General features: G+C 64.4%; 1 gene segment (V, D, J or C); it reads right to left on the reverse strand.

Annotated features, from left to right (window-relative positions):
* Nucleotides 1-257: 257 nt before the first annotated feature.
* LOC138397063 (immunoglobulin heavy constant mu-like) overlaps nucleotides 258-12,340 on the reverse strand; it is an 87,663-nt gene continuing 75,580 nt past the window's right edge. Inside the window, 6 exon segments of the C gene segment in view lie at nucleotides 258-289; nucleotides 476-591; nucleotides 3,260-3,592; nucleotides 3,685-4,002; nucleotides 4,829-5,170; nucleotides 5,349-5,654. Of these exon segments, the coding sequence occupies nucleotides 281-289; nucleotides 476-591; nucleotides 3,260-3,592; nucleotides 3,685-4,002; nucleotides 4,829-5,170; nucleotides 5,349-5,654 (1,424 nt within the window).

The following is a 12,340-nucleotide window of genomic DNA, read 5'->3' on the forward strand; positions in this document are numbered from 1 at the left end:
CTCCACGAGAAAGCAGTTTCGCAAGATAAAATACACATTTATTGTAGGGCAACAAGCGCGCACGGCAAAGCAGTGCTTGGGCAGACCCCAGGCCGCAGCCCCGCACCCGTGGGCGTCCAGCTGGTTAGAGAGAAGCCTGCGTGTAGGGCTCACAGCTGCAGGCGGCGTGGCGGGAGTTCAGCACAAGCCAATGGGACACGCAGGCCGGGCGGCCCCGGCTCGGAGGCGGTGCCCCTCTGGTTCCGTGTCTTTGGTCTCCGACGTTCTTGCATTGTGGGGGTCATTTCACCTGCAGGCGACAGAGGCAGTGGATGGCTTTTCCCACTGTTGGGATGGGAGTTGGGGATGACCTGGCCAGGTTGGCGAGGTGGGATCCCTGGGCCCCCGGGACGGACGTCCAGCCCAGGCGGCGCTCCATGCCGCCATGTTCCCTGCAGGCGCCCTCCTCCAGCCCCGCGGCCCCGGGCTGCTCTACCTTGAACAAGGTGACAGTGGTGCTGTAGAAGAGGCTCAGGAGGAAGAGGACGATGAAGGTGGAGGCAGTGGTCCACAAGCTCTCGAAGCCCTCCTCCTCAGCACTCACCTCGCCCTCTGCAAGGGGACAGAGACAGAGGGAGAGGGTTAGGCTCCAGTGGGTGCCCATGGCCGGGCCTGTGGCAGTGACGGCCCCAGCAAAGCAGCCCCCCAGGGCCTGAGCAGGAGGAGTAACTGTTCTCGCTTGGCCTCTTAGCCGTGCGGCACTCAGAGTGGTGGGTTGCGGGCAGTGGAAGGGAGGGGCAGAAAAAGGGGATGATTAGAGCACTGCATGCACGGCGTGGGTGCTGTGTGCATGGTGTGGGTGCTGTGTGCACGGTGTGGGTGCTGTGTGCATGGCGTGGGTGCTGTGTGCACGGTGTGGGTGCTGTGTGCATGGCGTGGGTGCTGTGTGCTCAGTGCGGGCGCTATGTGCACGGTGTGGGCATCATGTGTGTGGTGTGGGTGCTGTGTGCATGGTGTGGGTGCTGTGTGCACGGCGTGGGTGCTGTGTGCACGGCGTGGGTGCTGTGTGCATGCTGTGGGTGCTGTGTGCATGGCGTGGGTGCTGTGTGCTCAGTGCGGGCGCTATGTGCACGGTGTGGGCATCATGTGTGTGGTGTGGGCATCGTGTGTGTGGTGTGGGTGCTGTGTGCATGGTGTGGGCATCGTGTGCATGGTGTGGGCCTCGTGTGCATGGTGGGGGTGCTGTGTGCATGGTGTGGGTGCTGTGTTCATGGTGTGGGCATCGTGTGTGTGGTGTGGGTGCTGTGTGCATGGTGTGGGCATCGTGTGTGTGGTGTGGGTGCTGTGTGCATGGTGTGGGCATCGTGTGTGTGGTGTGGGCCTCATGTGCATGGTGTGGGTGCTGTGTGCATGGTGTGGGCCTCCTGTGCATGGTGTGGGCCTCGTGTGCATGGTGTGGGTGCTGTGTGCTCGGTGTGGGCATCGTGTGTGTGGTGTGGGTGCTGTGTGCATGGTGTGGGCATCGTGTGCGTGGTGTGCGTGAGCTCCTGCTGCTGTCTGCCTTTGGGGCCAGGAGTTCCAGGGCTCGGTCTGTAAGAGTCTGGGGCCAGCATGGGCAGGGTCCCCAATAGCCTGGTGCAGGGCTGGGCTCGGGCCAAGGCTGAGCAGGGCTGTGACCCTGAAGTCTTGTCCCAGGAGCCCTGGGTGGCAGAGCAAGCGCGAGAGATGCAGCACACGGACACAGGGGGGAGGGGAGCAGGGTTGGGACCCAGAAGAGGCAGCCAGTGTGTCCTGGGCTCTCCTGGCGGAGGAGGCAGCACAGCCAGGGCTGCCTTGAGCTGAAGCAGGAAACGAGGCCGCCCACCCTGTGGCTTGGGGGGGGCAAGTGGGGTGCCTGGGCCTGAGAGGTGCCCTCTCCTCACTTCCTCCCCTCCCCTGGGGGCCGAGTCCAGTGGGGCTGTCTCAGGATGGCCCTCGGGACTGAGGCTGACCGACACCTGTGCTTCGCCGTGGGGTGAGGGCATTTGGGGGTCTGCAGTCCTGCACAGATGGGCTCGTGGGGGCACCTGGAGCTTAGGCCCCCACAGGGCCAAGAGCGTGGGGAGGGTCCCGGGGACAACCCAGCGGGGGTGAGTGCTGTCTGTTGGGTGTGGAGACCTTGCTTGGGCCCTGCCTTCCCTGCCCGGGGCGTGGCCTTCCCCAGCAGCTGCCCCTGCCCTGGGCTGGGAACAGGGGGGTTGCAGGGAAGCCTCACTCACCCTCCTCTCCTGGGGCCCCTGGTGACAGGAGCGGGGGGCCCACTGCCCGCTGGGGCTCATGCTCGGACACTACCTGCTCCGTGAGGACACGGCAGGGACCCTGGCTGTGTTCACAGGCAGTGCTGGGCGGCTGCTGCCTCCCGCAAGGGCCTGGACCAGGAGGCCACCCCACGCAGCACAGGCCTGGGCCTCCCTGGGCAGCTGCAGCCGGCCCGGCCCAGTGAGGCTCTCTGAGCCCTTGCCCTGGGCCTGGGCATGGAGGCCCTGGCCAGAGCCCAGGCGGGGCCCGCCGGTGGGAGCTTCTCCAGGCTGAGACAGGACAAGCAGAGCCTTGGGCACGAAGCCATGGAGACAGCGCGGAGCAGGGAGCAGGACACGGGAGCATGGAGCTGCGGGCAGAGGCCCTGCGTGACAGAGGGGTGTGAGGCTGGCCTGTGCGTGCGTGGCTGCCTGCATGTGTGCACACATGCACATGCGTGGTGCCTGTGTGCATGCGTTCATGTTTGCATGCATGCTCATGTCTGTGTCTGTGGCATGCACGTGTGTAGGTGCACGTGAGTCCATGTACGTATGTGTGTGCGTGTCCACCCGTGTGCAAGTGTGCTGTCTGTGCCCGTGTGGCCCTGCTGTCAGCTGTCCTTCTGGAAGCAGCAGGAGGAACGGCGTGCCTGGGCTCTGCCAGGCGTGCAGGGCTTCCCGAGGCTGCTCAGAGGCGCCAGGGGGCGAGGCAGGGTGGGGCTGTGGTGGAGGGTGGTGTGCGGGGGCGGGGGCCGGGGGGGCGCAGCGCAGCCCCAGCCCTGACAGGCGAGAGGGTCGTGCACTCAGGACCAGTGTCTTTTGAAAGGATCTTTTTATTGCTAATTTTTATAAGATGCACGCCTCACCCTGTTGACATGGCTAGTTTGCACACACAGAGCGACCGGCAGCCCAGAGCCGGGGCTGGCGGGCAGGCCAGTGTGGTCAGTAGCAGGTGCTGGCCGTGTCGGACAGGATCAAGGACACGTTGTACAGGGTGGGTTTACCGGTGGACTTGTCCACGGTCCTCTCGGTGACCCTGTTGGGCAGGGCCTCGTGGGCCACGACGCAGGTGAAGGCCTCCCCCGAGTTCCAGTCCTCCTCGGGCACGGTCAGGAAGCTGTGGGCGAAGTAGAGGCCCGGGGTGTGGGGCTCGGGCATCGAGGCGCTGGTCACGTACTTGTCCGAGGACACGGGCTGCCCCCTCTGCATCCACTGCACGTGCACGTCCGCGGGGGAGTAGCCCTTCACCAGGCAGGTGATGGTGGCCGACTCCCGCAGGTTCAGCTGCTCCCGGGCCGGCGGCAGCAGGTAGACGTCCGGCTTGTGCAGGGCCAGGCCTGTGAGCAGAGGCGGTGTGAGGGCGGGGGGCGGGGGCAGGTGCGGGGGAGGCGGAGGGGGAGGGGCGCGGTGGGGGCGGGCGGGGGCCTACCCTGGGGCTTGGAGATGCTCTGCTTTAGCGGTGAGGGCAGGTCCGTGTGGGTCACGGTGCAGGTGAACCTCTCCCCGGAGTCCCACTCGTCCTCGCAGATGCTGGCCTCGCCCAGGGCGCTGAAGGTGGCGTTGGGGTAGCTCTCAGAGATGTTGGTGTGGGTTTTCAGGACCTCACCGTTCTGGCGGGTCCAGGAGATGCTCAGGCTGTCGTAGGTGGCCAGGTCGGTGACCAGGCAGGACAGCTTGGTGGACTTGGTGAGGAAGATGCTGGCAAACGAGGGGGGGATGGTGAAGACGCGGATGCCCGTGGAGGGACCTGGGATGAGAGAGCGCTGGTCTCAGGGACTGGCGGGTGTGGGTCCAGGTGAGGGAGCAGCCGCCCCTGTCCCGGGGTCCCACTGCAGGCCCCGCCCGCCCTGCCCTGGGGAAGCAAAGGTCAGAGAGCAGATGGCGTGTCGGATGGCATCTGCCAGACCCGAGAGGACCCGAGTGTGCATGTGTGTGTGTGTGTGTGTGTGTATGAGTGCGTGCATGCCTGTGTGCATGTGTATGTGTGTGTGTGCATGCCTGTGTGTATGCGTGAGTGCGTGTATGTGTGCGTCCATGCATGTGTGCATGTATGTGTGTGCATGCATGTGTGTGTGCATGTGTGTGCATGTGTGCGTGCATGCCTGTGTGTATGCCTGTGTGTATGCGTGAGTACGTGCATGTCTGTGTGCATGCTTGTGTGCATGTGTATGTGTGTGTGCATGCCTGTGTGCATGTGTATGCCTGTGTGCATGCGTATGTGCATGTGTGCGTGCATGCCTGTGTGCATGTCTGTGTGCGTGCATGTGTGTATGCGTGAGTGTGTGCATGTCTGTGTGCATGCCTGTGTGTATGCATGAGTGTGTGCATGTCTGTGTGCATGCCTGTGTGTATGCGTGAGTACGTGCATGTCTGTGTGCATGCTTGTGTGCATGTGTATGCCTGTGTGCATGCGTATGTGCATGTATGTGCGTGCATGCCTGTGTGCATGCCTGTGTGTATGCGTCAGTGTGTGCATGTCTGTGTGCGTGCATGTGTGCGTGCATGTGTGCGCGTGTATGGGGGTGTGTCTGTGAAGCGAGGGGGGATGCTGCCCTGGGGGACAGGCCACTCACTGGCACCACACATGGAGGACACGTTCTTCAGGAAGGTCAGGCCCCTGTGATCCACGCGGCAGGTGAACACGCTCTGGCTAAGCCAGTCGTTCTCCCGGATGGTCAGCATGCTGGTGACCCTGAAGGTCGAGGGCCCAGACCCTTTGGCCTCAGCCTCCACCGGGCCCGTGGTGAAGCCGGACGCCAGCGGCTTCCCCTCGTGCAGCCAGGACACGGTGATCTGCCGGGGGCGGAAGTCTGCGGCCTGGCAGATGAGCTTGGCCGTGCGGGTGCTGGTGCCGGAGAAGGCGTCTCGGGGTGGCATGAACACGCTCACAGTGGGGGGCTGATCATCCAGCACTGCTGGGAGGGGACAAGGCAGTCAGCCCGGCGGGCCCCCACGCCGCTCCTCCCGCCCTGGCTGGCCCCCACGCCGCTCCTCCCGCCCTGGCTGGCCCCCACGCCGCTCCTCCCGCCCTGGCTGGCCCGGGGTCCGGCCACGCCCACCGGCCTCTGGGAGGGTGGGGCGACCCGCTCTCACCTGGCAGCGGCACGCTGAGGTCCTTGTTGCCGTTGCTGTGCCGCACCTTGCACACCACGTGGTCGTCTGAGCCCTGCAGGACGTCCTTGGAGGGCAGCAGCGCCTGCGAGGTGGCCATGTACCTGCCCTCCCTCAGGACGGACGGGAAGGTCCTGACGCTCCTGACAGCGGATGAGTTCTTGTAGTTCCAGGAGAAGGACACGGAGTCGGGCAGGAAGTCCCGGGCCAGGCAGCCCACCACCACCGTGTCCAGCACGGCATTGTCGCAGGACACCAGGGGGAACAGCGACGGGGGCGTCGAGCTCCCTGAGGACGCGGGGGGACAGAAGGGGACGGGTGAGGAGCTGTGCCCTCGGGCCCGGCCAGGCAGGGGTCTCTCTCTGCGCCCGCCCCCCCACGGCTGCCCCTCAGAGGCCCGGGTGACGGGGCAGACAGTGTCTGCGGCCCGGGGTCCTCGTACTCGGCTGCTGGGGGGCGGGGAGCCCCCACCTGCTGCAGAGCACAGCTCCGAGTGCCCGGGCAGGCCTGGGGGGTTGGGAGCAGGCGGACGGAGCCCGCCTGTCCCCACCGATCTGGCTGCCGTCCTGCTGGGCCCGCGCCGGCTCCGCCTTCCCTCCACGGCGGCGTTGGAGCCGCGGTGTTGGCACGCTCAGCCCCGAGCACATGGAGGGCCAGGCTCCGTGTCCTGACATGAAGCTGGGAGCCACACGAGGCGGCCAACGTGGAGGGGAGCCCTCCCCCAGCCAGGCTGCACCAGCCCAGTCTCACTGCAGCCCCCCGGAGTCCTCTGACCAGGCACCTCAGGCCCCTGTGAGGTCAGAGGGAGGCTGGGCGTGGTGGGGAGCCCTGTGCAGACGTAGCCAACCCGGGCAGCCCAGTCCAGCCAGATCACCAAGAACAGCACAGCATAGTGTCGGCCAAGACACTCCAGCACAGCTCCCTAAGCCCAGCCTAGTTCAGCCCAGTCCAGCTCAGCCCAGCCCAGCTCAGCCCATCTCAGCTAAGCCCAGCTCCCCTCAATTCAGCCCAATTTAGCCCATTTCAGCCCAGTTAAGCCCAGTCCAGTTCAGCTTAGCCCAATTCAGTCCAGGTAAGCCCAGCCCGGCCCAGCCCAGCTCAGCCCTGCCCGGACAAGCCCAGCTGAGCCCAGCCCAGCTTGGCCCAGCTCGGTTCAGCCCAGCCCAGCTCAGCCCAGCTCGGCTCAGCCCGGCTCAGCCCTGCCTAGCCCAGCCCGGCTTAGCCCAGCTCAGCCCTCCCCGGCTTAGCCCAGCTTAGCCCAGCTCAGTCCAGCCCAGCTCAGCCCTGCCCAGCCCAGCCTGGCCCAGCCCAGCTCAGCCCAGCCTGGCTCAGCCCTGCCCAGCCCAGCTCAGTCCAGCTCAGCCCAGCCTGGCTCAGCCCTGCCCGGCCCAGCTTAGCCCAGCTCAGCCCAGCCCGGCTCAGCCCTGCCCAGCTCAGCCCAGCTCAGTCCAGCTCGGCCCAGCCCGGCCCAGCCCAGCTCAGCCCAGCCCAGCTTAGCCCAGCTCAGCCCAGCCCAGCTCAGCCCAGCCCAGCTCAGCCCTGCCCAGCTCAGCCCAGCTCAGTCCAGCTCGGCCCAGCCCGGCCCAGCCCAGCTCAGCCCTGCCCAGCTTAGCCCAGCTCAGCCCAGCCCAGCTCAGCCCTGCCCGGCTGAGCCTGGCCCAGCCCAGCTCGGCCCAGCTCGGCCCAGCTCGGCCCAGCCCGGCCCAGCCAGCCCAGCCCGGCTCAGCTCAGCCCTGCCCAGCTGAGCCCTGCCCAGCTCGGCCCAGCTCGGCCCAGCTCAGCTCAGCTCAGCCCAACCCAGCCCTGCCTGGCTCAGCTCGGCCCAGCTCAGCTCAGCCCAGCCCAACCCAGCCCTGCCTGGCTCAGCCCGGCTCAGCCCAGCTCAGCTCAGCCCAGCCCAACCCAGCCCTGCCTGGCTCAGCCTGGCTCAGCCCAGCCCAGCTCAGCCCTGCCCGGCTTAGCCCAGCTTAGCCCAGCTCGGCCCAGCCCGGCCCAGCCCAGCTCAGCCCTGCCCGGCTTAGCCCAGCTTAGCCCAGCTCAGCCTGGCCCAGCCCAGCTCAGCCCAGCCTGGCTCAGCCCTGCGCAGTCCAGCTCAGTCCAGCTCAGCCCAGCCCGGCCCAGCCCTGCCCAGCTCAGCTCAGCTCAGCCCTGCCCAGCTCAGCCCTGCCCAGCTCAGCCCCGCTCAGCTCAGCCCAGCTCAGCTCAGCCCGGCCCGGCTCAGCCCAGCTCAGCTCAGCCCTGCCCTGCCCTGCCCTGCCCTGCCCGGCTCAGCCCTGCCCGGCCCAGCTCAGCCGAGCTCGGCCCAGCTCAGCCCAGCTCGGCCCAGCTCAGCTCAGCCCAGCCCAACCCAGCCCTGCCCGGCTCAGCCTGGCTCAGCCCAGCTCAGCTCAGCCCTGCCCTGCTCTGCTCGGCTCAGCCCAGCTCAGTCCGGCTCTGCCCGGCCCAGCCTGGCTCAGCCCTGCCCAGCCCAGCTCAGTCCAGCTCAGCCCAGCCCGGCTTAGCCAGGCCCAGCCCAGCTCAGCCCTGCCCAGCTCAGCCCCGCTCAGCTCGGCCCAGCTCAGCTCAGCCCGGCCCAGCCCGGCCCAGCCCGGCTCGGCCCAGCCCGTCTCAGCTCAGCCCTGCCCGGCCCAGCCCAGCTCAGCTCAGCTCAGCCGAGCTCAGCTCAGCCCTGCCCTGCCCGGCTCAGCCCGGCCCTGCTTTGCCCGGCTCAGCCCAGCTCAGTTCGGCTGTGCCCGGCCCAGCTCAGCCTAGTTCAGCTCAGGTCAGCTCAGCCTAGCCCAGCCCTGCCCTGCCCTGCCCGGCTCAGCTCTGCCCAGCCCAGCCCAGCTCAGCCCAGCTCAGCCCGGCTCAGCTTGGCCCAGCTCAGCCTGGCCCAGCTCAGCCTAGCTCAGCTCAGCCCAGCTCGGCTCAGCCCGGCTCAGCCCTGCCTGGCCCAGCTCGGCCCGGCTCAGCCCAGCTCAGCTCAGCCCTGCCCTTCTCTGCCCGGCCCAGCCCAGCTCAGCCCAGCTCAGCCTGCCGGCTCAGCTCGGCTCAGCTCGGCCCAGCTCGGCCCAGCTCGGCCCACCTCAGCCTGGCCCAGCTCAGCCTAGCTCAGCTCAGGTCAGCTCAGCCTAGCCCAGCCCTGCCCTGCCCGGCTCAGCCCAGCTCAGCCCAGCCCAGCTCAACCCGGCTCAGCCCAGCTCAGCCCGGATCAGCCTGGCCCAGCTTGGCCCAGCTCAGCCCAGCTCAGCCTGGCCCAGCTCAGCCTAGCTCAGCTCAGCCCAGCCCAGCTCAACCCGGCTCAGCCCGGCCCAGCTCAGCCCGGCTCAGCCCGGCTCAGCCCGGCTCAGCCCCGCTTGGCTCAGCCCTGCTCGGCTCAGCCCGGCCCAGTCCTGTTTCTTCCAGGTCTACTCAAGCCGGCTTTGCCCACCCTCGTCCTTTCCTGAAAGCAGGTAGAACGGTAGTGGCTGCAGAGCGGCGGCCCGGCAGGCCCCTCTGCCTGAGCTAAAGCCACCTGGTTGCCAGGTTCCTGCCAGGCCCGGCCAGCTGCCGTCCTTCCCGTCTCCCTGCGGTGGGCTCCCGCGTCCCAGGCCCACCCAGCCTGGGCTGCGGTGTCGGCCCCAGAGCAGTTCCCGTCCCTACCGCCCTCCCCTGCTTGGGTAGAATGTTTCCTGGCAACTTTAAAGTCATGAAGACATCTTGAGATTTAAGTTAAGAGTTTGGGAGCCTTTCTTATGATAGAAATGAAAGTTGCTCTTGCCTTAGGGTCGCCCTGCACTGAGACAGGAGAGCGTCGGGGACGTTCTCCCAGGAAGCTGCACCCCCTGTGGCAGGCCCCGGCCAGAACTACCCTCTTCTGAGTCTAAAATAAGCCCCTGGCTTCAAATGATCTCTAGGTAAAAATCAGCACTAGAAATGACCGGCAAAGGCATTTTATCTGAATGCGACAGGCAAAATCGTGCTTGGGAAGGCCGGGCTACCCCGGGGCACCGCGACCGCCTAAAAGCCAAAGCTCACTGCAGCTCAAATAAGGACCACGCGTGTGCCGCCTGCGTGTTTTCAGTCCCCACGAGCCACGCAGTCAGCAGTTCCCAGGCAACACGGCAGCTCCTGCCAAAGTGTCCTTGAAACGCTCGGTGGGAAAAGGGAACCGTGAGGGACCCAGGCCGTGGTCACTCGCAGGACTCACGGGAACAAGCCTCTTTCTCCTCCTCAAGCAGTAGAGACCAACCACTCACGCAGAAACAGAACCTCAAACACAGACTTTTCAGAAAAGCAAACTGGGCAGTGGCGGCTGCCGCTTTCTTACCGCGTCACCGGAGAGTCCTGTGGGGTCTCGGCGCGGAGGAAGCCCTCCTGGTCAGTGAGAAACAGCCGGTTCACGGACAGCCAGTCGGCCCGGTGGCCGGAGCCACCGCCGCAGGCTCCCAGCTCCGCGTGGGCCCCGGAGACCCGAGGCCGAGGCCAGGCCTGGTGGCAGCCTGCTCGGCCCCCGCAGGGGCAGGGCGCGCCGACCGCTCAGAGGCCCAGCATCGCAGGAGCCGCCCTCTAAGCTGCTCCCAAGCCCCTTTCTTTCCGCCATCTGCCCGAGTTGCTGTCACTCCACCAGCTGACGGGTCTAACTGAAACAGCGCCGGACAGCCACACACGGCTCGCCTGACGTTTATCCTACAGCGGTTACTTGAAAACTGGTCTTGAAAAAGACTGAAATGCAGGCAACTGTCTCAGAACGTCACCGTGTTTCTTCTAAATCACAGAGAGGAGGTTGATAAACCTAAAAACTGCGAACTCAGCCACTGTGAAAAGAATGCCTCAATGTGGGCAACTGCTGTGTGCCCATAATAACTAAAAAGAAAAATCAAAGTAAAAGAATGCTTTGGGGTATTCGAAAGAGGTCTGCGACTAATTGTTATGTGAAGGAATAACACAGTAATTTAAAAAGTTTTATGAATACATCAATAAATTTCCCCCAAGACTGTTTAATTTCTTAAACATCTCACTCTAAAAATGAACACAATTTAGAAGCTGAGAAGCTCAATCTGAACAAACTGGAAGTTGATAAGTTAAGATTAAAAAATTCAATTCAAGTAGTCAAAAAGGGAAGCTTTCCAGTTTCTGCCAGCCTTGCCTTATTTTAGAAATGCAAAGGAGCCAGGTGTTGTTTTGCCCAGAGGAACACTTTCAGATCTGTGGGCTGGGCAAAGCCTTCGCAAACCACTTCTTCAAAACCGTAAGCTATAAATTTACCAATTGTGTTTTCTTGCTTCCTAAAATAGACTCTCGGTGTGACCTGCTTCCTGCCACCTGCTGCAGGTGTCCCAGCCCGCAGGCGGCGTCCTGACTGTCATGCTCCATCTGTCCCCAGCCTCACTCAGTCCATCTAAAAAATGAACCTGACTTGTTATTGTCAAAACTCAGTCCCGCGCCGGGGACCACAGCACGGCGTTGCTGTTTCTCGGCTAAGCCCGCAGCAGCCTCGGCCAGAAAGACATGGATCACCCTTGTCAATTCAGTGATGATAAGAATTTTAAATACTTTGACATTTAACAAGAGTATTTATACTTGAAAAGTCACAATTTTCTCAGCCCTTTTCTCGGGAGCCCCTGCCAAGATCACAGGTCTCTAACATTCAGCGTGCGTGCCCCTGCGGGACAAGGCTTTCCTCTTGGAAGCCGTCCCCCAGCACTGAGCTCCGGGCCCCGAGTCCCCACCAGGTCTGCAGCCGCCCTCTCGGGGGCTCCTTGAGCGCCCCCCACTCTGGCTGAGACCAAGACCCTCCCCGCTGGGCTCACGCACTCAGACAGTCCTCCAAGCACTAAAGAATCTGAGATGCAACCAAGCAGCACTTTAAAGAAAATGTTCCGCCATGCATTCCACACGCCAGGTCTTGTGGCTGCAAACACCACTGTCGGGAGACGCTTCTCCACCGCCTCTCGCGCCAACAACTCAGCATCGCCGCCGTGGCCGGGCTGCCCGCCAGCCCGGAGTCCTGGCCTTGCTAGCACCTCCCGACATGTCACCCCCGTCCCCGGCCCCTCTTCCAGGGGCTCAGTCCCTCCGCCAGACATGCCCATGTGACTCCCACTTTCCAAAGGCCTCGGAAAATCCATGGAGGCTTCCGAAGTCCCCGGGTCCCCGTTCCTCCTGGCCGGCCCACCCAGGTCCCCTCGGGGACAGGTCCCAAGGACCAGCCCCAGATGCTCAGAAAACCCCCCAGGCAAGAGGAGAAAGTGAAAGCCGTGGAGTGGCCGTTCTTACCTGAGGAGACGGTGACCAGGGTCCCTTTGCCCCAGTAACCCATACTGTAGTAGTCACAATGGCGGAATCCCCATTGTCACCCCACAAAAACCTCTGGCGCCCTGCCTGGCATCTCCCCGGCTGCCCAGAGACCTGCAGGTCTCCTTTCCCAACCTCCAGAATGCCTTGGTGACTGACCCCACGACCCTGAACCCCGAGTGTCCCGAGGGCTCACCTGACGAGACAGTGACCGGGGTGCCCTGGCCCCAGAAGTCAAGCCAGGAGTCACATTGTGACGATTGTGCCAGGCACTTGGCAAAAACCAGTGCCGGCTGAGTCCTTGGGACCCCTTGGTGGGGCGTGGGGAAGGGCCGCAGAGACCCCTGGCTGCTGAGTCCAGGGGGAGGGTCTGGAGCCTCTGCCCTGTGCCCCGAGAGCCACCGGCCCCTCGGTGGCCCTTCCTGAGCCCCCAGACTGTCCCCAGTCCTTCTTGGCCCGAGACCAAGACACACTTATTTTCCCCCAAAATGCAGCAAAAACCCCTCAGAGTTGAGTGGGAGAGAAGGAAGGGAGGACTCACCTGAGGAGACGGTGACCAGGGTCCCTTTGCCCCAGTAGTCCATACCATAGTAGTCACAATGGCGGAATCCCCATTGTCACCCCACAAAAACCTCTGGCGCCCTGCCTGGCATCTCCCCGGCCGCCCAGAGACCTGCAGGTCTCCGGGCACCACACGGAAGCCAACTGCCCGAGTCACG

This window comes from Eulemur rufifrons, chromosome 2 (assembly GCF_041146395.1).
Source record: "Eulemur rufifrons isolate Redbay chromosome 2, OSU_ERuf_1, whole genome shotgun sequence".
NCBI classification, from domain to species: Eukaryota; Metazoa; Chordata; class Mammalia; order Primates; family Lemuridae; genus Eulemur; species Eulemur rufifrons.